The 26540-nt window shown below is 53.9% G+C and overlaps 8 protein-coding genes across 8 annotated transcripts; 5 read left to right on the forward strand and 3 right to left on the reverse strand.

Moving 5' to 3' along the window:
• Positions 1-1002: 1002 nt before the first annotated feature.
• Positions 1003-2164, reverse strand: J4E83_006008 (uncharacterized protein; the record flags this gene model as incomplete). The annotated part of the gene is made up of 2 exons (XM_049332923.1): positions 1003-1711; positions 1767-2164. 2 exons carry the CDS (start codon positions 2162-2164, stop codon positions 1003-1005), a joined length of 1107 nt encoding a protein of 368 aa, XP_049188165.1.
• A 1623-nt stretch (positions 2165-3787) lies between these two features.
• On the forward strand, positions 3788-5167 carry J4E83_006009 (uncharacterized protein; the record flags this gene model as incomplete). The annotated part of the gene is made up of 1 exon (XM_049332924.1): positions 3788-5167. The coding sequence occupies one exon, from the start codon at positions 3788-3790 to the stop codon at positions 5165-5167; it is 1380 nt and encodes a 459-aa protein (XP_049188166.1).
• Positions 5168-6172: 1005 nt separating this feature from the next.
• Positions 6173-6664, reverse strand: J4E83_006010 (uncharacterized protein; the record flags this gene model as incomplete). The annotated part of the gene is made up of 1 exon (XM_049332925.1): positions 6173-6664. The coding sequence occupies one exon, from the start codon at positions 6662-6664 to the stop codon at positions 6173-6175; it is 492 nt and encodes a 163-aa protein (XP_049188167.1).
• A 2274-nt stretch (positions 6665-8938) lies between these two features.
• Positions 8939-10604, forward strand: J4E83_006011 (uncharacterized protein; the record flags this gene model as incomplete). Its single annotated transcript, XM_049332926.1, has 2 exons — positions 8939-8965; positions 9027-10604. 2 exons carry the CDS (start codon positions 8939-8941, stop codon positions 10602-10604), a joined length of 1605 nt encoding a protein of 534 aa, XP_049188168.1.
• Positions 10605-11721: 1117 nt separating this feature from the next.
• J4E83_006012 (uncharacterized protein) lies at positions 11722-13649 on the forward strand (the record flags this gene model as incomplete). The annotated part of the gene is made up of 4 exons (XM_049332927.1): positions 11722-12483; positions 12533-12860; positions 12913-12933; positions 13522-13649. 4 exons carry the CDS (start codon positions 11722-11724, stop codon positions 13647-13649), a joined length of 1239 nt encoding a protein of 412 aa, XP_049188169.1.
• Positions 13650-14358: 709 nt separating this feature from the next.
• J4E83_006013 (uncharacterized protein) lies at positions 14359-19954 on the reverse strand (the record flags this gene model as incomplete). Its single annotated transcript, XM_049332928.1, has 3 exons — positions 14359-14555; positions 14609-14758; positions 14809-19954. The coding sequence occupies 3 exons, from the start codon at positions 19952-19954 to the stop codon at positions 14359-14361; spliced, it is 5493 nt and encodes a 1830-aa protein (XP_049188170.1).
• Positions 19955-21672: 1718 nt separating this feature from the next.
• On the forward strand, positions 21673-22595 carry J4E83_006014 (uncharacterized protein; the record flags this gene model as incomplete). The annotated part of the gene is made up of 2 exons (XM_049332929.1): positions 21673-22285; positions 22333-22595. The coding sequence occupies 2 exons, from the start codon at positions 21673-21675 to the stop codon at positions 22593-22595; spliced, it is 876 nt and encodes a 291-aa protein (XP_049188171.1).
• A 1067-nt stretch (positions 22596-23662) lies between these two features.
• On the forward strand, positions 23663-26212 carry J4E83_006015 (uncharacterized protein; the record flags this gene model as incomplete). Its single annotated transcript, XM_049332930.1, has 1 exon — positions 23663-26212. One exon carries the CDS (start codon positions 23663-23665, stop codon positions 26210-26212), a length of 2550 nt encoding a protein of 849 aa, XP_049188172.1.
• Between the last annotated feature and the right edge of the window lie 328 nt (positions 26213-26540).

Here is a 26540-nt window from a genome sequence, read left to right on the forward strand (position 1 = left end):
CACATGCATTTCGTACAGTCAGAACTTACCTTACGTAGTATGTCGCGTGCGTGAGCAATCTGAAGTCGACAAGGTCGCTCGGGTTGAATGTAATCGCGGGTTCTGGTTGCGAAAAGATAAGTAGAGAGTTCGGCGGAGACCAGAGGGGTAGGTACGAGAAACGCCGAATGTATAGGTGTGAACGGTCACTAGGCCAAGGTGAGCACGTATTTCATTGAGCTGATCAGTGAGCGTGAGCGATCTTGAGCCTTGGCCCGCCCCCGCCGCGCAAACAGGGTCGTCGTGGAGGGGCGGTGGTGAAAGTGAAAGAGGAGGGAAATATTGGAGGAAACTTGTTGAGAATATGCTCGCAATCTGTAGATGGCAATGCTGTCGGGAATGGCATCGTACTTATAAATTGTGGCCTCACTTCACGGAAAGTAGCGGATCATGGTATCAATATCAGTCTCCCATGGCTATGTCCACTAGAGCGGATTAAGAGACTCAGTCAACAAAGGCTATCCACGGTACAACAGCCGCGGTCGCTGAATCAGCCAATCTCGTCCTTCCTATAGCTACGCCTACACACCGACATGTCCTCTCTACGAGCTAAGATTTGCGGTATTGCACCGCTTCGATATCCTGCGCCAATCGCACGTGGCAACGTCGTGTCGCAAGCTCTTGTGTTGACGATACTTCTCTTTTGCGAGAGGACCTGATTGTACGGGTAAATATAGATTTCGGGAGTTGTGAGTCGCTCGTTGCGATGGGTCATCACCGTCATATCGCAATGTCGAAAAAGACGGTCATTTGCACGAATTTGTATATCAGTTTTGCATTCTTGGACCACCTATAGTGGATTCTATCGCTATTTAGAACAACATCGGCCATAATAAAAAACGCCCAGGCAAGATTCACAAGGTCGAAGTACGAGATGTTCTACTGACAGTGTGGAGATATGCCAAGAAATGCGGTCATCACAGCGTGTCATACCCTTTCGGTCTGACACAATACTGCCACATCTTAAAAATCTGCAAGGTCGAGCGCAGCCACCGCGTTGGCGACTTTCTCGATCGAGGAAACCTCAGGACCTTTCATAGCATACGAGATGCAGCGCTCAGTCATATGGGTGCCCTTGGCCTGCTTCCGTTTGTCCGACTGGGAAGACGCACAATGGTCGCACTTGACCTTTGCGTAGCAAAGCTTGCCTTGATAATTCTTCTTGGTATGGCCATACTTGCCACAGCGGAGACAAAAGAGCTCACTACCCCAGCCCCACTGTTGCTGTTGACTAAGCAACTCGATGGTATCAACGACCTCCTGCAGGTTACGGCCGTCTTCGGGCTTGAACTCGGGAGGGAGCACCATCTGAATAGCAGCAATGAGCGTCATAGCTGCGTCGTTGCTAGCGGTATGAGCATTCCGATAAGAAAAGCCACACATGCCGACGAGGGTGCTAAGACCGATCTTGTTACCGCCCCAGGAATCGTATTTGCACTCCTTGGCGAGGTACTGGGTGTCGATGATTTTGACGACCGTACCGAGAGCCATGGCGTTGAAGCCCAGCGTGGAGTTCAACATGGCCATGTCGCCAGACAGAGCATGGCCCATGACGACGACAGGGCAGAAGCCTTTCGAAGCATCTGTGTGGTCGACGGGCCATTGGAACATCGCGGTGAGCATTTCCTTGGCTTCGGACTTGGTCAGGAAACGTGTGTTGCCGAAGCGGTTGCTGTCATACAGTTAGCTGACGTCCTTCAGTATGGCAAGAAAGAGATGGTACTTACGCTTCAGGATCTCCAGGACACCACTTCAAATTCAACAAGTGCGCATTTTCGAGAATACGCGCATGGTAGAAGTACACCTGCTTCAGCAGGTCCTCACCATGCATACCCGGACCTGCCAGTGCGCGCATGTCGCGAGAGTCAAACGTGGACGCGCCGATCTCGGTCAGCGCGCTCTGCTTGCACTCCCAGTTCTCAGTGTCAAAGTTGACGACGATCATGTTCTTGGCGGAGGGTGGCACGCCGTCGAGGCTTGAGAGACCGAGACAGTGTGCGAGGACTGCGCGGCTGGACTTGGTGGCGAGGGCAAGCTCGAGCTGCGCGTTTGTGGAGAGAGGAGGAGGGGAGGAGGAGTCGTTGGAGTCGCGGCTGGGGGAGCGGGAATAGTTTGAGTCGGACATCTTTGTCGATCTCAAGAGCTAGTAATGTCAGTCAGTCTTGTTTATCAAACCGGGCTTCAAAGACTTACAGGTATGATCTGATAGAGAAAGGGGGTGGTCGACTGCTCAGTCTCGCTGATGAACTTCTCTGAAAGTTGAGACTTTTTCTCAACGGTGATTCGTTTCTCTTCGGCAGATTTCCCACGTATTTATACGGGCTTAGTGCTGGGAATAGGCTCGTGCTGTATCACGATAGTCTAGCACACTGCCAAGGGTGAATGTGATGCAGGGGGGCTGCCTGGGTACTGTGACGTAAAAGAAGGGCGGTGGTTTTGACCGGAATAGTGAAGAGAAGACTCCAGAGTTCTGAGTAGGCTGAAACGTCTGTCTAGATGTTGGCATGAAAATGGATTTGGTAGATGTGCTGTGTGGAAGTGTCGAATAAATTCGTTTAGACCCCAATCTCTAAGAATCTGATAAGATGGTGGTAGCGAGAATTTTCAACTTTGGTTATACAGATATATAACTAGAGTACAAATAACAGACCAACCAGATGTCTGAGAATCATAAACTACGAAGACACCCATGATATACCCTTCCATGGTCGTCATTTGCCGGTACTACCATTCTACATAGCGAGAGGCGAGCCAGTTAAGACTTCAGCAATCCAAATCACCATGTCGAGAGAACATATATAGGATCTAAAAGCAAAGCGATGGCAACAATCGACAATTCCAAGTCCTTGAGGTCTCTTGTGATGTTTTCGCACCTGTGGCCAAGGACATTAACCCAATACATTAACACTTGCTTGTTCAGCGTGTTTTCCGTCTAACAGTGCTGACGCAAGCTCTTTTGTGCGAGGCATGAGTTTATTAGCACAGACGAGTCCTCACGAACGTATGGATCTTTCCTCATGTGCCTGATCGATGCGCAGACGAACGAATACGCAGCATGATGAACAACACTGCCGAAGTCGAAACGACTGAGTTCCATGTCATACTCAAATATCATTTTAAAGATTTACGTCATTTTTAGCCCGCGGCGTTGAAACGCTTAGTATCAGTCGCGAAGTCTGCTTGTGAGCCTAGGTTCACGATACAGTCGTGCGCCACCTGCCGGCGACTGTCCACCCCTAGCCTGGAATTGCTACTACTGGTTCGATATACGCTTGGGCAGTGTAAGATAGAGATGCATGCTCCATCAGTAGGCCCGTGCCAGCATGTAACCGAAAGCCGATACAAGTCGTTTGGAGATGTCATTTGTGGGAATGCAAGCGTCAGATGAGGGATGAGGTTTTTTGGGTGATGTCATGGGACCAGCCGCACGTGGCGGGCCGTGCGCGCATCGCTGTTCCTGCCCCGTCACTGGACGCATCACCACTGTACCTTCATTCCTAGACTTGCGTGTTCCAACATTGTCTTCTAATGTCTACGACACCGAATTTGACACTTTACTCTTATGCAGCATTTCCTCTATATCGTTCTATCGTACCTTGACTGAAGATCGGCGGCTCTCCACAAGCTTCCCCGCATTCCACCTGCAGCGAGTCAGGCCAACTCCACGTGTTCGCAGCGAAGGTTGCGAAGTACCTCGCGCATGGATACCTCGTCTCCTCTCTCTCGCATCGATACACTAGTATCAGATATGCCGTTGGAGAAAGACAGTAATACCGACGTCGTTCTACGCGACAGATTGAGCGCGCTGCCCGATGAGTTGCTGCTCCACATCTTCGAGGCGGTTGGCTGCCTTTCCAGACGCGACCTCTGCAACGTATCGCGCGTCAACAAACGATGCCACCGCCTCAGTGACGCCGTCTTATATAAGAGCATTCTGTTCGAAACTCCAGAGCTGCACCTCACATTCAGCGAGTCATTAAGCCGTCGCCCGCGCCGTGGCTCAGCCATCCATGAAATCAAGCTAGCCTACCCATCTTCGGAGCTGTCGCAACTGGCGCTTGATGCGCCTGTCGCCGGTTCATACCTGGATCCCAAGCGCTCAGATAGCCTCTCACGGACTTTATCGATAATGTCGAATTTGGAGAAGCTCGATATTTCCGTCCCCGACGTGCTCCTTCACGGTATCGGTACCTTGTTTAACGGACCCTTCGATCTCGCCTGCTTGAAGTCCTGCTCACTATTCTACCAATGCGCTAATGATGCTTACTGGGACCTCCGCGAGAACATACATATCTTCGCCCATCCTACGCTGGAAACCTTGACGATCCGCAGAGCTAAGCTAGACGAGAAGGGCTTCGATCACATCGAGCGGCCACACATGACCGCCCTCAAACAACTTCACTTGATCGAATGCGATATCAACGACGACTCACTTGGGGATCTCTTAGAACTGCCCGAAGCGCTGGAGGAATTCGTCATGACGCAAACGGAGGAGCCGGAGCCGGAACTGGAGGAAAGCTCTGATAACGTTGGGGACTATATCCTGGCTGCTCAGTCACAAGCCGAGTTTTTGAAGAGCATAACGATCGATCACCCAACGCTTACCGGGCGCAAAGTGCTTCGTATGCGCGAGTTTGCAGCGCTGAAGACACTGCGCCTGAACTGGGACTATCAGCTGTTCGGAAAATCGTCTAAGAAACCGCGTCTCCATTCGGTCGGTCTTCCGCCAGTAATGGACACACTCGAGTTCTTCAACGAACTAGGAAGTGACGCTGAGGTCACCGATCTTCTATTGGCTACCATTGAGCAGAAGGATATCGTTGCTAGGAATTGGAAAACTTTGGTTGTGGTTGAGGGCGAAGACGGAGTATCGAGGGAAATCAAGAACGCGTGCAAGACAGCCGGGCTACAGTTGGACATCATTGGGGCTATGGACGAGGACACCGAATCAGAAAATGAATCGGAAAGCGGATCGCAAGGCAAATTCTGGGCAAAACCAGATGCCAGGACCCAGATATCGGAAAGCGAATCGGAGAGCGAATCGGAGGACGAAGCAGGCTATAGGGTGCAGAGGGACATTGAGTCAGATAACGATGAGAGCATTTCAGGTCCTCGTCGTTTTATGTGAAGGGCAACACTTGCTCATCTAGCGGAGCTTACATGACGTGTTGCGAACCTGTTTAGACTACACTGGCGACGTCTTAGAGCTTGGAAATGCATGTAGACTTGGCTTCATGCGCCATATTATACCAGCCCATTACTGCAATACCAGCGTATACCTTCCTTTCATGACGATATTCACTTTCCGGCCATTACCCGCATTCCTACTCGCCTTCCCAAGCGCTTTCTTTTTCTTTGAGCGCCTCTTTGCTTGTCGCTTGTCTTCCGCGTTGTCCTCATCAACCTGGTTCCTTCGTCGCCTGCTATCTCTCCAGCCCTCTACGTACAGCCAGATCTGTCGTAACACACAAATGAACACCATCACTATGTGCTCTGCTTTGAGCTTCACGTGCGCGGCGGGGATGTAGGAGATATTCGGCCTAGGGATAGAGCTGAGTAGGGTTACTGGTAGAGATGCTATGCGCGCGAGCGCGGTGGTGGTGCTATTGATCATTGTGAGGGGCTTGCGAGTTGTCGCGTACGGTGGGTATAGCAGGGATAGGTATGGGTTTGGGGTAGTATAAGTGTAGTCTTCAACACGTCTCCGGAAACCACAGAGTTCCGCATCATAGCAAGGCGTGGAGGTATTCAATGTATCTTTAGTTATCCACGTACATCCAGTAAAGCTGTGAAGTACACCAGGACCATCCATGTCAAATTCCTCCATACTTTATGACAACAGCCAGGTGATGTCAATCACTCAACAACACTTCAACCGTGAAAGCCCATCATACCTCCTCGTCCCCTCGCTCCACCACCACGTCCTCGACCGCGACCTCGGCCACCGCGGTAGCCGCCACGCCCACGCCCATAGCCCTGACCCTGACCTTGTGAAGCAGGCCGGTAGCTGTTGACCCTGTTCCGCATCTTACGGATGCTGTAGTTGACGTCCTCAAGCCGAATCACGAAGTCACCCGCCATGACCACCGAAGCAGGAATATCTTCAAGCGCACTGTTAGCACCAACCCTCTTCTCATTTCGAAGACATCTTACCCTCATCCTCGGTATTACCAGGAACCTCATTCCGCTCTTTCATGTGCTTGATGACGAACGCGATGGCCTCCAACTTGAAACCAGTGCGTGTCATATCCGCCAGACGGCTGAGCGCGGAGATGAGTGCTAGACCCCAGTTGTGGCAGTCTGGATCGGGGAGGTACTGGACTGGGAACGGGGTAGCCATGGAGCGGAATTCCCAAGCGGCACCTGCAGACGCCAGGAGGCGGGTGATTGTGGCCTTGGTGTCTGGGGGGAGGGTCGTGAAGTCGTGGAATGTGGGGCTGTTGTCGATGAAGTAGTCCTCGGCTTCATCCTCGGCTTCGTCATCAGCCGCGTTGGTGTGGTCTTCGGGGTCGGCCATCTGAGTGTCCTCCATCGCGTTTTCGGTCTCGTTGGCGGATATGGTGTTGCCAGTGATGGGGTCCACAGTGATGGGTACAGGGGCGTTGCTGGCGTCGATGAGGTCCATGGTGACGGTTCTTGAGGTGTTGATGTGTCGTGGGTGGTACAATTGATTGATACGAGCTTAATTGTTATCAAGATAGCTTGTATCGATTGTCAAGCGGAGGTGTAGGATTGATCGAGGTACAGTAGTCGTAGACCATATATATATATATATAGACTGGCAAGGCGCTAATCAAGAAGTCGCAGTGAAGGAGCCTTGATGGTGTGTATTAAGACTAGGGATACGCGAATCGCAAAGCCGTGGTGACGGACTCGCTCACTGCGAAAGCGAGACAGAGTTGTAGTCTCCCCATTGTTACTCCTATTATGGAGAGAATATTCGCTCGTCAAGCTCATGTAGATAGCTCTGTCGTTATAGCTGCCTGAGATCTGTCGTTTGCCGGTAAATCATTCCGGTGGTCATCATTACGTTGTAAGGTCTCCTGACGTCTTCATTTGAACAATGCTTGCATGCGCGCAAACGCTGTCTTTTTTCCTTGTTGCGGTTCTTCCATCGCAAAACCTTCAGCTCCATTGTTTCCGTGATTATTCACGATGGCGTTCGCGGGTAGTTCGATAGGATCGCTATTGTCAACGGTTGGCTATGGGAAATCAGCTTCTCTATCCCCAACGCGATGCTTCGCTTCAATAATGGCATTCACTGCTGCCATGTACCCATCAATTCTCAACGGACGCCCACGAATGGGCGTCGCGTTAATGGATTGCGGTACCAAAGTAATCTTTAGCAAAAAATCGAAAATGTTAAAATATCGGCCCGGGGGCTTAGCGCGCTAAGCCCCTACAATTATTTAACCTACCTAATTGCGAGCAGGCTGCAGGGGCCCTGCACTTATACTTATCCTCATATATATATACTGTTGCTTGCAACACCTAACTCGATGAATTCAAAATACATGTACCCATCAATCTGCTGCGGTTGAGCAGATTCAGGTCTCCCTTCTCCTTGCAACTCCTGCGGTCCATTGTGTTTGTACTGGTCTCCATGCAGCTCCGTCGGTACATGCGCTTGTCCTGCATACGGTGGTAGCATGCTTCCATTGCTTGGAGCGCCCGGTGGTGCAGTATACTGAACCCCGACGTACGGCGCGTTTTGCTCCTGCATCCTGCGCATAGCCCTTTCGCGCCTCCGCTGTTTACTACAGATCTTCATAAAAACAACTGTGCAAAAGATGCCTGTAACAAACATAATGACAAGAATAATGACCGCTACAGTGCCTTGCAGCGAAAGATTGGTGTTGCGACGTTGGATGGGCGCCATGTTGTCTGATTGTTATTCGGGGTTGGAGATGCGGTTTTCGAGTATTAGAGACGCGAGGGGATCAAACTCGCGAAATGTCATTACGCCCGGGAGGCCTTAGGTGTACTTAAACTCATAGCAAGGATGCAACAGGTCGCCTGAAACTCATGCACGCCTGGGCACAAATCTCGTGCACCGCCATGGACGTGATGGCGGCGCAGCGCTGTTGGGGGCCAAAACGGATACGCGAGGCTGATCACTCGGTGCTGCCAAGTCAAATTCTCCGAGACCGGCAGTTACGGCATATCTCTATCCAGAAAGACGGGGCTTGATATTGAAGGGATACGAGAAGACGGTAGATCGAATGAGGTCTTACACTTGGTGATAGTACTGAAAGGTTTCCTGCTGTAGAGCCAGTCCTTGTTCTTGTGTAGCATGTATGACGTTGTTCAAGCCGAACACCGCCTCCTCCTGATGGCCCTCTAAACCGCTCTCTGGAAACGCTCAGAGAAGACGAAAGAGAATGTCCAGCTTGATGCTTATCTATCGGATCTTGAGGTTGTCGAGAGCTTGGTAGAGCTCCCGCGCTTGCGCCTCGCGGCGCTTGCATTAGCGTCGATTAAGTCGGTAGATGACGCGCAGTTGGATCCAAGACGAGATGACGTGTGACATCTGACCAGCGCGAAGAATTCAGTGAGCTTGGGAATCGAACATTGCAAACTCTGGATCTCTTCTGTCGAACGATATTCGCTATGCTGCAGCAAGGGTGAGGTGTGTCTTGATCGCCAAGCTCGGCTGTGTCTCCCCTCGACCCATGGTTTTCGCGACTACGCGCCGACTCTGCCACAGCACCCCACGCACTTCTGCCTGTGCGCCCGCCTATCCTACAATCAACCTACTACACCACGCCGTGTCATCTCAAACGCGCACGTCTCTAAGAGGAGATAATCGTGCGACACAGTCCAACAGTCTCGACATACAGTCTGAGTATGCACTCGCCGCATAGACACATACGAAGACGTCAATACTACAAGAACCAAAATGGATGAGGACCTCCGTCTCCTCGAGGTATGCAACGACGCGAGAGTAGACAATTGTGCGACGTCGCTAACGGCAATGCGACTTGCAGCAGGAATACTGCCCCACGATAGACCCCACACTTCTTTACACGATATACTCGGATTTCGCAGGAGAACCGAACGCAATCGATCTTACTAGGCAACTACTCGAACCCCTGAAGTTGACGGCCGACGCCGAAGCCCTCGATTTTGACCCCTCTGGCAGCAGCGGAGGCGCAGTTCAAGGCAGCCCAGACAAACATAGTACCGATGTCGACTCCAATGCCGATTCGTGGACGACGCAAACGGTAGCGACGGACCACTCGACGCTCTCGAACGACTTCTCTACACTCAGTGTCAACGGACGGTCGGAGAGCTCAGAAGGGTCTCTGGAGGATGGATACTACAAGGATATTGAGCAGTCGGACGTCTCCACAAAAGAATTGTTGCTTGCCGAAACCTTCCCAGGTCTGCGGCTCGCGCAGGTCACATACACACTGAAGAAGTGTGGATACGACTACGATAAAGCGACGGATGAGCTGTTGAACCAAGTCTTCTTCGATGACAGTAGAAAGAGCCCTACTGAAGAAGGCCCAGTCGCGAACGGGATTGACGCATTCTCAGAAGACCATCTCGTACCGCAAAAAGGCAAGAAAGCTAAGAACAAGAAAAAGCAGAGACTTTCCTTGGATGCGGGTACTAGCTACCTCGTCGAATCGAATGCGCCAGCCAATCGCTGGCAAAACACGAGTCGAGATGTAGACTTTATAACGTCGCGTACAGGTCTTCCAGCGAAAACGGTATCGTCGCTTTACCACGCGAACGGAACGTCCGTTTCGGCGACTGTGCTGGCCATTGTAAAGAAGGATATCGCAGCGCACAAGAAAGAGGGTGAGCCAGATGCTGCACTGGTACAGGATGCGATCACACTAAATGAGGGCTTTCCATCTATGGATCTGGAGCACGCCCTTGCCATAGTGCGACTTACTGCTCCTTCGACGACAAAAGCCCAGGAGTTAGCGAAATCCCTCACCCAACAACCTGCTAGCGAGACAGGCGGAAAGGGTGGTATCAAGCTCGACTTACGATATGCTCCTGTCGATCTATCTGACCCTTCCGAAGCCACGACACTTCCTACTTTGACCCCTTCTGTTCGACCACGCGACGCGATGTCCACAGCTGCTGCACGAAACGACGCATTCGGGAAGGCATCGGGTGCCTACCGTAAGGGCAAGTCGACGCCACTCATGAGGCAAGCCGCCGCGTACTATGCACAAGAAGGCCGCGATCTCAACGCCAATCTGAGAGCGATGAACGCAGCCGAAGCCGACGCATTCGTTTCCACACAATCTGGTCCAACATACCTCGATCTCCATGGCGTTACTGTGGCCGACGCAACGAGAATCGCCAAACAACGAACACAAGCTTGGTGGAACGGTCTGGGCGAGCGCAGAATACCCGAGTGGAGCGGTGCTGGTCGCAGAGGTGGTGGCGAGGCATACAGGATCATCACAGGTTTGGGCCGACACAGCGAGGGCGGAAGGGGAAAGCTGGGACCTGCGGTCTTGAAGACGTTAGTCAACGAAGGGTGGAAAGTAGAAGCAGAGCCTGGAGAGCTGTATGTCACAGGATTGGCAAGAAGGAGATAGTGAGCCTCGATGTCTAGGCAAGATTTTGGTGTATATCAGGGATGTATGGCGCACAGGATGTTGGAGCATGTACAGCGACAGTGCCATTGTAGAACGTATCACAGAGAAGAGATGCGATTGGATATCATCAAACACGGATTCAAGACATCCTGCCCTGAGTGTTCGCTCCTTCCGTCTTTCAAAGCCAAGGCTAGCGGCGCGCTAAGGTTTTAAGCTTCTTTGGACCCCACCCACCATGCATTACCCCCATCTTAATCACTCACTCTCAATCCAGGCCGCTCACGAAACCTCCGTGACCTGTCAAAGGCGCTCTCGTACATCCACTGTTCCAGTCGTAAGGCTACACCCACGATCTGCCTTAGTTTCAAAACCAAAACACGCGTACTTAGCCGACACTTAACGCGCCAAGCTGTCGTTTCACGGGTGCTGCGACGGAACCAGCAACACCATCACTCGGAGGACGCGTCGACGATTGACCAAGAACAGAAATCGGGATATCATATGCTGTCACGTCTATCATGGCTCACTGACAGCGCGAGGAAGGCATCGCGATATGATTTGAATTAGGAATTTACAGGGTCAAGCGCTTCCCCAGCGATTCCACGCGACGCCAAGGTACACTTTGTGCTTAAGCTACGAGTCGTCCACCGAACAAGCAATTATGTTTTGCGTATAGTATGCGGGACCAGCTACACGACCAGTGTTTCGCCTCCGCCCGTTGCAGTACCAAACGACACATGCCCGCGCGACAGCACAACAGCCTAAAGGCATGTGCGTCTTCGTGCACGCTGTGCTACAGCGTAGCTACCATGACGATCGACAAAACGTTCGAAGAAAAGGCTAGAACGCATGCACCGTTTGATACGGGACATGCTCCACCCCATCGGGCCGTTCCCCATGGAGGGCATGATATATAGAGAAGGTCTTTCCATGCAGTATTACTATTCATCAGTTCGATACTCATCCAGCTTACTCAGTCTTCTTCTCTACTTCTATTCAATCATTCTTCCTTGTATATATCGCTGCTAGTCGGCTTTTATCTTTACACGTTCTCTACTTATATCACTGCCGGGCAGCTGATCTTTAATCCTCCTTCACATCCTTTCTCTCCGCCAATATGAAGTTCGACTCCTCCATCCTTATCGCCTCCTTGGCGGCGACCGCTGTTGCGGCTCCGGCTCAGGAACCTTGCGACCACACTGCTATGGCTAAGCGATGGGTTGACACTACTGGTGGCCAGAGGATGCCTGCACACTACGTCGCTACTGTCCGCAAGCTCTCTTCCGAGAAGGTTAAGAACAAGCGTACACTTGACGCACTCCTCGGCGGCCTTGGCGGCGGAGCGGCAGGTGCTGGAGCTGGAGCTGGAGGCCTTGGTGCCCTCGGTGGACTCGGTGCTCTAGGAGGTGGTGCCGGTGGTGCTGGTGGCCTGAGTGCTCTGGCTGGTGGTGCTGGAGGTCTCGGCGCTCTCACCGGTGCTGGAGCTGGTGGAGCTGGAGCTGGAGCTGGAGCTGGAGCCGGGGGTCTCGGTGCCCTTGGTGGACTCGGTGCTCTAGGAGGTGGTGCCGGTGGCGCAGGAGGTGCAGGAGGTCTCGCTGCCCTTTTCCCTGGTCTCGCCAAGCGTCAACTTGATCAGCTCCTCGCTGGTTTGACCGGCGGCGCAGGCGGTGCAGGTGGCGCAAAGGGTGCGGCGGGTGCTGCTGGCGGTGCTGGTGGAATCGGCGACCTTCTCAGCGGTCTCGGTATTGGTGGTGGAGCGGCTGGCGGCAAAGCGGGCGGAGCTGCTGCTACTACTCCCAAGGCGCCTGCGACCAGTGCTGCAGCCGGCGCTGCGAAGGGCCAGAAGGGTGCCGGAGCAGCGGGTGCTGGTACTCTTACCGTAAGTACTCTCTCGGTTTGAAGTCCATTCCTGAAGCTGACTTATTTAGGGCGCTGCAAACAACGGTACTGCTGCGGCAGGAGGCGCTACCGCCGCTGGTACTGGCAAGGCTGGCAAGGGAGCTGGCAACTTGAACGGAGCTGCTGGTGCCGGAGCAAATGCTAACGGAGCTGCTGGCACTGGAGCCACTGCCAACGGAGCCACTGGAACTGGAGCTACCGGTACCGGAGCGACCGGTGCTGGCGCTGGCAAAGGAGCTGGTAACGGAGCAGCTGGTGCTGGAGCCACTGCTAACGGTGCTACCGGTACTGGAGCAACTGGTACCGGGGCTGGCAGGGGACAAGGCAACGGAGCTGCCAACGGTCAACAGGGAGCCGGTAAGTGACATCAAGCACTAAAGTTCTAATTGTAGACACTGACATATATCAGGCGCAGGCCGTGGTCAACAAGGTGCCGGAGCCGCCACTCCCCCAACTCCTCCTACCGCTGGTGGCGCGGGTACCGGAGCAGCTGGAGCTACTCCCCCGACTCCTCCCACTGCCGGTGGTGCCGCCCCTGGTCCTAACGGAGCGACTCCTCCCGCTCCTCTCACTTCTGGTGGCATTGCTGCTCCCCCTGCTCCCCCAGCCAATGGAGCTACTCCCCCTACACCTCCCACTGCCGGCGGCGCGGGCACTGGAGCTACTCCTCCTACCCCCCCTACCGCTGGTGGCGCAGGCATCGGAGCTACTCCTCCCACCCCTCCCACTGCCGGTGGCGCTGCCCCCGCTGCTGGTGCGAACGGTCCTCTTGCCGGTGGAAACAGCCCCACTGCTGGTGGCGCCGCAGGAGCTGGCCTTACAGGAACTGGAGCTACAGGTGCCGGTGCCGCAGGCTCAGCCGGCTCAGCTACTGGAGCTGGTGCAGCAACTGGAAACGGTGCCTCTGGCGCTCTTACTGGTGCTACCGGTGCTACCGGCGCCACTGGTTCTTCCAGCTCTACCGGTGCTTCTACTGGTGCATCTGGATCTACTAGCACATCTGGCACCAAGGGCACAGGTGCAAACAGCGCTTCCAACGGCGCCTCCGCCGCATCTGCATCTGGGAACGGAAAGGCCTCAGGTGGCAAGGGCGCTTCGTCTGGTAACGCCGACTCTGCTCTCGCTGACTCTCAGGAGGAGGACTAGAGTGCTGGGGCGACTACCTGGCACACGCAGGATGGCGATGATATAGGGATGAATGAATGAGTAGATGGTTTGCCGGTATGGCAAGCCTGGCATGGATGTGTAATGATAGGGACGAGATTGAATTTGGATTTAGATGTGGACATGACTGGGATGGAGACTTGGAGACTCACGATCATTTATCGGATAATAAAATTTATTTCACGCGAACGTCTGTGTTCTTAGCGGATAATGCGGTGACAACGTAAACTCATCGTCTTAGTCTGTCAATGGCGATCAAGAGGGCGAGCAGTTAACATCCGGATCTATTGCCTTCTCTCTTACTCTAGACATTCTACTGCCCTCAGAATGTGAGTAATCACAGCCCAAAGTAAGTAGAGAGGACAATTGCAAGAAAGATAACCAGCACTAGGACAAATCACAGGCACCACAATATATCCTCGTGCGATTCTAAAAGATGTCGGATTGCGCAAACTAACTACTGAATTCCCTACTCAGAACGCCGCTTCCCAGAAGCCGAACCTTTGCAATGCATACTAAGCCCACACAAATAGTGTCGTTAAATAAAGGCGTTGAATCTATAGCACGTATAGAGAGTGGGATAACGCGTCTGACGCCTCCCAACAAGGAAACAGACCCCTGGGTATCCATATTCTTTCCTGCCAGTCCTCCACTCACTCAATCATCATCACTACACCGCTGGGTGAACAATCTAGGAAAGATGGAAGGCGCCTTGACCTTCGCGGATGGCTACGCTGAGCTTCTCCCGTAGGATGTCGACGGTGCTGTAGTCGGGCATCTTGAGGTAGTTGACACAGGTCATGACGGAAGGGAGGTAGTCATCGGATGAGTAGGGTGGCTCGCTGGGCTTGCAAACGACCGTGAACATTGGTGTGAGAGCCTTGAAGCCTGGAGATGTGTCAGTAAACAAGGTTTGGTGAACAGTGAACAATAGAACTTACCTCCAATTGGAAGCTTGGGGCTACCGGTGATGAACTGCAAGAAGTCCCTACGCTCCTGTGCATCGAATTCGCTCATGGTGGCAAGCAAGTTGCGTACGCTCTTGCTGTCGAGGTTGTATCCGTGGTCTGCTTTGATGGAATCCATAAGAGCTGCGATGTGGTTAGTAACAGTGCTGAAGGGGTGGATGTCCTAAACTTACTCTCAAGCGACCAATCCTCATCGGTCCGACCGAATAACATGACCAACTCATCTGGGGTGAATGCCTTAAGAGCAGAGTATGGGAAGACCTCTGTGAAGCCGGCACGGAAGGCATCTGCCTGACGCTGGACCCCAGAGCCAAGGGTGAAGTCGATGACTTTCTCTACATACGTGTCGACGTTCTCGATCGTGACGGAGGTATCCGCGCCGTTCGGAATTAGCTCGATCGAACCATAACCAGGAAGTGTGAAGTCGAGAGCTAGGTCTTCCACCCTGCAATCCTGGATGACAATGTCGTTCAGGGCCGCCGCTTTTGCGGCTGCGCTCAGATTGTCATTGTCAACCTTCTTCTTTGCATCGGCAAATTGCTTGAGCAGAACCAGAGACTTGGCCAAGTCTTCATCGACCGCTTTGATCGCTCCAAGAGATGGTGCCACTGCTGCGCTGGAACCGTCGCTGATGCGGAAGAATGTCGGGTTGAAGGACACGTCGATGATGCGAGAGTCCAGCATGGAGCGAGCGACGAACTTGCCCAGAATCTTGAACAGCTCGAGACGCTTCTCGCCATTCTCAGTGCTTGCTTCTTCGGTGCTCATGGGAGCGGGGTAGAGTCCTCGCTTGCCGAAAGCATATTCGTCCTGATCGCTGGACTCATTCTCTCGCCAAAGCTTCAGCTTCTTCTTGGAGAACTCGCGGGATACGGTGGAGTAGAATTCCAGCGTCGGTCCCAAACCAGTTCCAACTTCCTCAAAGTACTCGACCTCCAGGACACTAGCCGAATGTCCGTACAGTTGCATGACTTTCATGGCGGACTCCAAGATTCGGGACCTAGAAATGCGAACCTTCTGGCGTTGAAGTCTACCTAGGAACGGCCGCTCATCCCTATGACGGCTATCCCGTGAGTCACTTGTGGGCTGCGAGTTCTGCCATCGCGTCATCGACCTAGAGTAGCCGAACGAGGTAGACTGTAGGAAGAGGTGGCGTGTCTCGAACGGGAAAAGGAATGGATAGAACCGAGCCAGATCCTCGCTCCAACTAGGAAGGCAGTTGCTAGCTACAACGAGAGGCTCTTCTAATTGACGGTTGAGTTTGGCTGTGAGCTTCGTGTTGACGAATTGCGAAAGCGGCTCAGCATTCAGTTTGACCTGTTCCTTATTTGCCAGTAGGATGTCGTCAAGGTGCGAATTGAGTCCGTGAAGTATGCTGAGCAATCGCAAAATACCAGATGTCACAGGGTGTTGATCAAGTGAGGCCGGCATACCCGAAACGTCCGAACGCGACTCTGGCGGTGGTGTCAAGGAGCTAGGCTCGCTTGGTGGAGGGCCCTGCACCCGCTTGAACTTGATGGTATGAATACCGTTCCAAACCGAGCGATGTGATCCGTCCGCTGGTTGCGCCTGGCTAAAGTGCACAGCGCGGTAGATTGTTGTCTCATTGGAGAGTGGCTGGTCGTTCACGCTGAATTCGATATGCCAGTCCTGAGGGGTCGATTGTACAGCGCCAGCATATGACAGAGCGCCCGCCCCACCTAGAGTCTGACGCATGGCAGCCGAGCTCTGTAGCAAGGCAGACAGACGCGACGTTGGAGTTCGGGTTTCGGAAGGTGGCTTCGCCAGCGGTGTGTTTTGTACGGGTGTAGCAATCCGCGTGCCGTCCTCCTCACGAGCCGTGGCTTGCCCTGTCGATGCGACTTCGACACTGACAGCCGATGGATCTGGCATATCCTCATCCAGCTCATCCTCAAGATCATCGACGATGGCATTCAAGGCGCTCTCGTCATCCATGGAATCTTGGTCGGAGAGCTGCGCCTCATCAGCACATTCAACTTGATCTTGGCTGCTGTTCGAGTGAGGCTTGGCTGGAGGTGGTGGCGGGGGTGGAGGAAGCTGCGCCTGTTGACGCCTACTCGATCGACGAGACTTCTCTCGTGTGGCGGAGCTCGGTCCTGGCTGGGATGCGTCGGTCGGAGCTGCCTTGGATCGCGAAGACTTCTTTGAAGCACGGTGTGACGAATCGGAAGGGGTGTGGGGTGGTGGCGGCGCGCGTCCTTCCGAAACAGCTTGAGCATACATGGCCTCAAATTGATCCCGAGATGGGAACTGGTCGCGAGTCTTAGCTGGGCGTGGCCTATCTGCCAGGCTGATGCGGGGTCGAAGGTAGTCGTCTAGGGCTTTGAATGTAGCAATGGCGTGAATAGACACCATGATATTGCGGTACGTCTTAGGAATTCCCGAATCGTCATCGGCGACAAGCTTCAGCCTCAATTGCTTAGCTAGCATGGAAGTTGCGCTGCCTCGGCTGTCGTACATGTTTTGATGAACAGTAATCACGTCGAAGTGTTCAGACCTGCTCAGCAGATCTTGCAGCTTATGGACCAATACGCTGAAAGGCGTAGCTGGAGACGCAGTGCTCGCGGTCTTGATCTTGCTCTGGCCGCTACCTCCCATGAAGGCTTCCAAGAAGATAGGCCTAGGGTCGACCTTCTTGTCAGATGTAGACATCGAGAACAGCTCCAAGAGCACCTCCACAATCTTCGATGTCTTGAGCTCGAAGCTTGTGATGCTTTCTAACGCATCGCCTTCAAAGTAAGATGCCAGTCTAGTGAACAAGTTCATACAGTCGCTTGTGGCACCATCAGCAACGCACTTCTTAATTTCACCAGCAAGCGATTTCAAATCCTCCAGGACCGCAGACGCCTTTTCGCGTATAGGATTATCAGATTCCTTCTCGTGAACGTCGATGAACTTCTTAGCACGGAGCGTGATGATGTCTTCGACGTCGGGCATCGGTAGTGGCTCCCGCTGGTCAGAGGACGACGAAGAGTCTGACTCATCGTCCTCGTCTCGGTTCTGGCTGCTTTCATTTGGTTCATCGTCAGGATCCACGTCCTCGCCATCGTCAGACTGCATTTCCACGTCGACACCGTCACTCGACTGGGCAGCTTCCCGCTCAGCGTCTTGTTCGGCAGTAGAGACGGTGCTAGCACCTGAGTCAGCTGCAGCCTCTGTCTCTACCGCTGACTTGGGATCCTTGGGCTTGGTCTCCAACGATTTGCAGGGACGGTTCGCCAGTTGTGAGATCTCGGATATAACACCTTCGCGATAGAATTGGTACCGGTAGATGGACTCCAGCCGCTTAAGCAATAGCTCGGCAGCTTGTAACGCGTATGTGACCAAAGATGGGTGGTCCTGCTGCGTAAAGATCGATGCTAGATGCGAAGCATAGGGTACCGGCCGTAGAGCTTCCTCTAGGATATCGGTGTCCAGATTTGACAACATCTTGAGATGAGCGGTAAGCACTTTCTGGCGTACGCTGAGGTTGACAGTACTTGAGTAAGCGTCTGTCAGAGTAGGCAGAAGGATTACGGCGAAGCGCTTAACCTCTGCCTTGCAATCTTCCAACAGCTCGACGCGTTTCTCATTGGTGGTCTTCTTGTTAGTGGAAGAGAGTGGAAGAAGGTCGTCGCCTGGGTAGCCGGCATCGAAGAGATCGTCAAGGTACATCAGGCCCTCGGTTGGGACATCGGGCAGCAGTTCGCAGATAACATTCAACGTCTCGAACACCTGATCTTTGGGCCGGTGAATCAAGGCTTGCATGATGACGACAGAGTCAATTTTAGCTGCCACGTCCTCGGTGCCACTAGGAGGTGAAACACCAGTTAGGATCTGGTACAGAGTATCGACCACGTTCATCTTCAACAGCTCAGCTGACAGACGCGGGCTTGCCTTGGCGGTGTACGCCAGAACCTGCAGGAACATAGTGTGGATGCTAGGTCCAATAAGATTCGTGCTGCCCGGGAGCAAAAGTCGCAGGATAGCTTTGAGAAGACCTGGGCTGACCAGCTCCTCGAGCTTGCTCTCCTGTTGCCGGAAGCTCTGGACGATCCTAGAGACACAGATGCAGCCCTGCTCTACAACCTTTTGATCGTTGTTGTTCAGAATGTTCTCAAGAATAGGCATAACATCGCGCACGACCGGGAAGGAATCCTCTGGGATGTTCCGACAGCAGTTGGCTGCGGTTGTGACGGCTACACGCTGTGTGCTTGTGGCGAAGAAATCGAGGAAGGTCAAGCACGCTGTAAGACCGCCTTCCCGTACAATAACTCCCGGAAATTCAACTGAAATCTTTTCCAGCGTGCTCAAACATTGTTCGGCCAGATCGATGAAGTTGATCTCGAGCAGCTTGGAGCAGAGGACGGGCACAGCTCCACCGTAAACGACGTTGGCGGTGGCTTGAGGCAGGGCTTCCATCAGGTTGGCCAAGCATCGGCAGGCGAGCAACATAAGCTCCGGGTTCTCTTCCATTGTGAACTCGTTCGGCTGCATGAGCTTGACCAGTTCCTTGACGTAGGCATCGGGGGAGAAGTGGCCAGCCAAGTTGTCTTCGGTGGAGATGAGGAGCACTTCGGACAGCTCTTGCAGCGCAATCAGCTGTATAGACATGTCTGGCGATCGCAGCTGGTCCAGAATGCCCCGCAGACGCTGTGTGGTACCTGCCATCATGCCGGTGAGCTGCCTAAGCGCGGACAGGCTGTGTGAGTTGCGTCCCAGGAAGCCGCTGGTGAAGGGATCGTCGTCATCATCGTCGTCTTCCTCATCGTATCGCTCTCCGTGATCGTCGCCGTTCTCGTCATCGCTGGTATGGTCTTCGCCAGACTGGCGCGTTTCCTCTTCGGGCTTGCTTGCGGGAGCATCGTCCATGGTTGTGTCGTCCTCGGCCTTGTTCGATTTGCGCGAGCTTCGGCGGGACGTGGAGGGGCTATCGGCGTCGGGCGCGGCGTTTGAGGGCTTGCTCTTACGGCCGCTCTTGGATCGCTTCGAGGGCTGTGGCGTCGACTTCTCGTCGATAGGATCTGATGGTGGGCTGTCTTCGGTCAGCGCTTGCTCGCCGGCTGGGGCAATTGGCACAGACCCAGACGAAGACATGGCGGCTTTGCCTTTGGCCTTCTTGGTCTTGGTAGCGCGGCGTTTGGGAGTAGACTCTGGGTTGTCTGCTGGGTCGGGGCTGGGGTCGCGCGCTGACGTCTTCCGCTTGCGGGACGCTGGGGCGGGCGGCGGTTGCGTTGCGGTCGGGGGAGCAGCGGGCGGCGAGGTGTCGTTGGTGTTGGCGGATTGGCGCCTTTGCGAGCGAGTGACTCTGGACGACATGAGATTCTGACTACAGGCTTGTGAAATCGAGATGCGCGCAGACTGTGGCCCCGGTGGGTGCAGCACTTCTGTGGGGGAAGAGCAGAGTGAGACTTGGTTGAGGACCGCAGCAGCGTGTGGTGTTGAACCGCGGGGTGCAGAGTGCTGCAGCAGCCAAGGGTCGGGTGGGAAGGTATTTACCTTTCACGAGGTCCTCTGGAGGCCATCAAGGACGCGCCATTAGGCGTGTGCTCAAGCGAGTGCGGTAGGTGCAAACACACGGGGACCGGTAGCGGCGGCGAGAGTAGCGGGTCTCAGCAAACAGAGCAAACGAGAGAGCTGCTCTGGCTGTGCGATGGATAATAGAAAGAGATGGTAATACTGTCCTGGCGCTGGCGAATACTGGACGTCGATATCCACCTGTATGCCAGAGGGAGCTAATTACGTGACCTGCCTAGCGCCTCTGTTGTTATCGATAGAGCGAGTCGCAGTTGCCGCATCCGACCTGCTGGCCCGCGCCTGCCAGAAGCACCGCAGAATAGTGAGGTGAGGTCACCAAGGCGATGAGTTGGCACTCTCTCTTTCCATATTCGATTACTGAGGTGAAAAATTCGTTAAGGTGAAGGAGTCTATCTGACCATTGAGGTGTTCCATTCAGCCCGACTAGGCTGGGATGAGAGCATCGCGGCATGGCTTCAATTGGGGTGTCGAGGACTAACTACACAACGTCTTGTTCAACTCTACTAATATCTAGCAATCCAGGCCAGCTTCAAAGGGAACAGATATAGCTCCTTCCTGCTATGCTAGCCGCAGCCCTCCGACGTCGCTCCCGCGGTTTCGCATCGAGTAATCAGGCCATCTCTAGCCATGCTTAGCGCCTTCTGTCACGGCCAGGGCTACTCAGTAATAAGACAAGCAATCCCTTCCTCTTCACAGCCAAGCACGCGGATTGTTCAGCATATGGATCCCACGGCTCACGCCTAATTGCAAAACACAGTTGGTACCTGTGGGGTCGGGGAAATGCCGACACACCCACGCGCACGTGAGCTGCCCACTTCTCTCTGCGCAGTTGCAGACTTCGCTTGCGATTTGGCGAGTCTTCGGATGCAAAAGGCGTTTCAATTTTTACGGCGCAGAGCGAGTGGCGCGCCGGAGTTATGGAGTTATGGCACCATGCACGGCGAGATGTGCGGTCGCAGGGCAGGCAAAATCGTGACCCTGGAAAGCCCCGCCGCCCGCGTTCCAGTGCCAAACGGCCGCCTAGAAGCAACCTTGAAAGTGTAAAAGGGCATGGTACAACATGTCCCCCTCTTCCACGGCCGGCTCACCCTGTGCATCTGCTTCCCTATATCCGTCTCACTCACAGTCCACTTTCACAGTCTCACCATCCGCTTTGTCGCGCCCACTGCCTAAAACACTGTCCGTCGGGTATCGCCTCGCTGCCCCCGCGTCATAACCAGGCTCCTATCGACTCACTTCTCACTACCGCCTAGTCTCCTAGTAGTCCCCGGTGACCCCGTTTATCGCGGTATTCGTAAGCCTTTCACTCATAAATGCTCCCCTTCCGCCGGCAATTGACTTGGACTTTTAGTTTTGTCGCGCACATCCCAGCTGCGACCGCAACCCCACCCCGCCGTCACCTCCGCAGTCCATCACTACATAGCCGCCCGCTCACCCCTCCGAAGTCACCCCTCGCTATCCGCCCGCGCATCGCTCCACGCAAAATCGCCGTCGCTACCATGTCCTCGACGGATAACCGCGACATCCTGCTCGACGCCGGGCTCCCGAATACCGAGGCTATGTCGCTCGCCAACTACACATTTCCCAAGGAGAGATTGAAGAAGACGCTATCAAACCCCAAGAAGCAGCCCCTCGTGCTCGTATCATGTGGCTCATTCTCTCCGCCAACCAACCTACACTTGCGCATGTTTGAAGAGGCGGCCGACTACTGCGAGTTCGAGACCGACTACGAAGTCGTAGGCGGCTTCTTCAGCCCTGTCGGCGACGCATACAAGAAAGCCGGACTGGCTTCCGCACAGCACAGGATCAACATGACGAGGATCGCCGTACAGGACAGCTCGACTTGGATCGGCGTTGACCCGTGGGAGCCGCTGCACAAGGAGTATCTCCCAACAGTCAAGGTGCTCGACCACTTTGACCATGAGCTTAACGAGGTTATGGGAGGGATCGCGAGCGAGAATGGCGAGAAGCGACGCATCCATGTGGCGCTTCTCGCAGGCGCCGACCTGATCCAGACTATGAGCACACCCGGCCTTTGGGCTCGCGAGGATCTGAGTAGGATCTTGGGTCACTACGGTGCCTTTATCCTTGAGCGCAGCGGTACTGATATTGGTACGTTTCTCCTTACATAACGTTCTACAACCACTAACATGCTACAGACGATGCGCTCGTACAGCTCCAGCAGTGGAGAGAGAACATTCGTGTGATCCCGCAACTCATCCAGAACGACGTCTCGTCCACCAAGATCCGGCTCTTCCGCAAGCGGGGTAAGAGTATCCGCTACTACATCCCCGACAAGGTTGTCGACTACATCTACGAACACGGCCTCTACAGCGACGACGAGAAGAAAGTAGCCGACAAGGGGAAAGAGACAGCGTCTTCCGAGGCTACTGGGTCCTCACAAAGTGTTTCGGCTTCTTGAATAAGCTTGCCCACGAAACTGTTATGAGCGCTTCGCATTTCACGAATTGCATGTACCACCACTTCCGACAGGACTGCCGCGCCGCATGCTGCGAATAACGCACGTCCGCAATACCTGGGTGGCGAACTGGATTGGCGTTGTAGAGCGGTACTCTCATTAAATCGTCACGATCACCCAAAACCGGCTTATTAGAGAGGCACGGGTGGGCCTTCACAGGCATGGTTGGCTGAAAAGGGTAAAGGGTCATGATGAGCCCTATGGCCATTGGCGCATTGTTTTTGTATATTTCCAGCTATGATACCACACACAGATCTAACAATGCACGATAATCTTTACGAATTGCACCAAGTAACGGAGCGTGGAGGTCCAAGCCTCCAAGGGCAGGCTTGCTCATCATTACAGGGGCTATGATGTCATCCGCGGAAGCGAGTTGGCGGCACATCTTTCTTCCCTGCCGTTGCTGATCGCAGGGCGCAGGGACTCAACGGTCTCGTCAAGATTGGGTAATCTGTGATGACGCGATGTTATTCTCAAGGAAATGCTGGGGGGTATGTGACACGCTATTGTACTCTAGAGGTTGTGTTGTGCACTCTGTTTGTGTTTGTAACACAGCCACCAAGGCATACGCAGCTTTGCGTTACCAAGTACTCCAAGTACGTGCTGAGAACTTGGTCGCCTGTGATACCCGCCTTGTCAAATATCAATAGCATTCACACAGGACCGACTCCGTGTTCTGTGTCCAAGTTTGTCGCAGTTCCAAGATGGCCATCCAAGCGGCTCGTGGCGCCCAGCGCTCGGCCACGTCAGGCCAGGCCGTCAACACCTCATCACCCCAGCAACGACACGGCATCCCAGCAAGCCCAACCTCGTGCATGTGCCCAGCCGCCGATTATACATATTCGCTACCGATATTCACATGCGCCCGGGTGGTGGCAGACACGACTGAACGCATTTTTGTTATTTGCGTGCTTTTGCAGCTATCTTATGAAGTGCATCCCAGCCCCACGTTTCTACACCGCGCTTTCGCTTGAAGCACGTATACTTATCACGACCACCCTGTCTTTTCGATGAGCGACCGCGAGCACAATGCGTCGCGAAGACGACCACAGGGCGACGAACGAAGACGGCGCAGAGAATCACATGGCGACGTCGATCCTGAGCGGCGGCGGAGGAGAGAATCCCGCGGTGAGGATGCAGTCTACGATCGGGAAGGAAGACGGAGAAAGGGACACAGGGCGACAGACTCTTCAGGCGACCTTCTACCAAAACCGCCCCGGCGGTCGAGACACCAGAGCGACACAGAGCAAGAATCCCCAGCACCACGTAAAGCTCAAAGATCGCGGCGCAATTCTACAACAGACGGGAGTGGAAGGGGAAGTCGAGGCTCAGCTCCTCTGAGTCTCGATGCACTAGCAAAGCTCGACAAGACCAATGCGAAGAAGGCTGGGGGCTGGGGAGCTTACGACTACGACGATGAATACCTGAAAGAGGTCAGGAAGAAGGAGAAGGACCTAGAGAAGGAGCGGATAAAGCATGAGCGAGCGGAGAAGAGAAAGGAGCAGCAAGAGGAGGAAGCCAGACGACGCGCTGCAGAGAGCGATGCCGCATTGCTTGAGGAGAAAGCTAGGAAACGGCGAGAAGAGAAACGGAAGGCTGCCGCGTTGAAGCAAAGTCAGACCGACGATGAGTTAGAGAGGAAAAGAGGCGCATACACGGATGATGAACGGGAAGAACGACGACGCAGACACGAATCAAAATACACCCCGTCCGAGGCCGACGAGCGGAGGGAACGAAGACGGCAAGAGAAGCAACACCGTACAGAACAGAAGAAGCGGCGCGTTATCAGCGGACCCTTGGCCGAAGAGGGTGGCATCGACGACGACTCTGAATATCGGTTCATGATGGAGAAGCGCGGAGGTGCAGGCAGTGGTCCGCCGACAGTATACACAGAAGAGGAGCTGGCACGAAAGAAGAAGAAAAAGCGCATAATATTCGCCATAGTCTGCGTCGTGATCATCCTGGCCATCGTCATACCTGTCGCTGCATTGCACTCGAGCAGAGGCAAGGATGACGAAAGCTCAGGGAGCGGATCCGCCGCGGCTTCATCGGGGCCAAAAAACGACAATCTAGCCGGAAAGGACCGAAACAGCGTACCAGAAGCGGACCGAGGTGGCATATTGGACCCATGGGCATGGTACGATACCGATGACTTCAATGTTACCTACACCAACAAACTCGTCGGAGGCCTCCCGGTCATCGGTCTCAACGACTCCTGGGACGATGATGTTCAAGCAAATCCTTCCGTCCCTAAACTCTCAGACTCGTTTGAGTACGGCAAGACACCTATTCGTGGTGTGAACGTCGGTGGCTGGCTCAACCTCGAGCCTTTCATTACGCCTTCTTATTTCTCTCAGTATGGGTCCAAAGACAACGTAGTCGACGAATGGACGTTCCTGAGCAAGCTCGGACCTGCAAAGGCGAAAGACACTATGGAGAAGCATTACTCTACATTCATCAACAAGAAGACTTTCCAGGAGATCAGGGAGGCTGGTATGGATCACGTTCGCTTCCCATTCGGCTACTGGATCGTGCAGACATACGACGACGACGTTTACGTACCGCAAGTAGCATGGCGCTACCTTCTCCGCGGTATTGAGTACTGTCGCCAAAACGGGCTCCGCGTCAATCTTGATCTTCACGGCGCGCCAGGTAGTCAAAACGGCTGGAATCACTCTGGTCGTCAAGGCCAAATCAACTGGCTCAACGGCACAGACGGCGACAAGAACGGCCAACGCACCCTAGACGTCCACCACAAGCTCTCCGTCTTTTTCGCCCAAGATCGCTACAAGAACGTAGTCACCATGTACGGCCTCGTCAACGAACCCCGCAACGTCGAACTCGACACTGAAAAAGTAGTCGCCTGGACACAAAAAGCCATCGACCAAATCCGTTCCGACGGCATAGAAGGCATCATCGTCTTCGGCGACGGCTTCATGGGCCTTGACAACTGGCAAGGCAAGCTACAAGGCAACGACAACCTCCTCCTCGACGTGCACCAATACGTCATCTTCAACACGGACCAAATCAAGCTCGACCACCGCGACAAGCTCAACTTCGCCTGCGAAGCCTGGACCCAACAAAGCAAGCGCTCCATGGACAAGAAAACCGGTTTCGGACCTACCATGTGCGGAGAATGGTCCCAGGCCGACACAGATTGCACGCAATACATCAACAACGTCAACACAGGCACACGCTGGGAAGGCACTTTGCAGGCGCAAGACGGTAAATCCGGCGCTGTTCTCAAGCCGCAGTGTCCGCTGGAATCGTCGCAGTGCTCCTGCGACCAGGCCAATGCCGACCCGAAAAATTACAGCGATCAGTACAAGAAATGGCTGTACCAGTTTGCTATCGGCCAGATGGATGCGTTTGAAGCTGGTTGGGGCTGGTTCTACTGGACGTGGGAGACGGAAAGCAGTACGCAGTGGAGTTATAGACGTGGGCGCGAGGCGGGGATTTTGCCCGATAAGGCGTATGAGCGCGACTGGAGTTGTCCTGGTAATGGTGTTGAGGGGCTGGATCAGTTTGAGGGGTTGGCGGAGAATTATAGGAGGATGTAGATGGGGGTGGTGAGAGGGGGTGGATGTGGTGTCGGGGCTTCGGCCTGCTTTTTTCATTGAGCATACGTGTAATGAGGGTGTTTGGGTGGGAAGGGGGGTTATGAAAATGATTTTTGTTGTCGTACATAGCATGGTCTTGTGCATTTCCTGGCGTTGATCATGGTTATTCGGCTCAGTACATAGAATTCGGTGCAAACCATTATCAAATCTTTCATCCATCCATCGCGTTCAACCTCTTCTGTTCGAGACCATTTAGACGGTATATAAGCGTCACCGGCTTCCGTTATGTAGTCATCAAAGTTCCAATATCCACAATAGCCACTGATTC

Source organism: Alternaria metachromatica, assembly GCF_023757995.1.
Source record: "Alternaria metachromatica strain BMP 0045 chromosome Unknown scaffold_12, whole genome shotgun sequence".
NCBI classification, from domain to species: Eukaryota; Fungi; Ascomycota; class Dothideomycetes; order Pleosporales; family Pleosporaceae; genus Alternaria; species Alternaria metachromatica.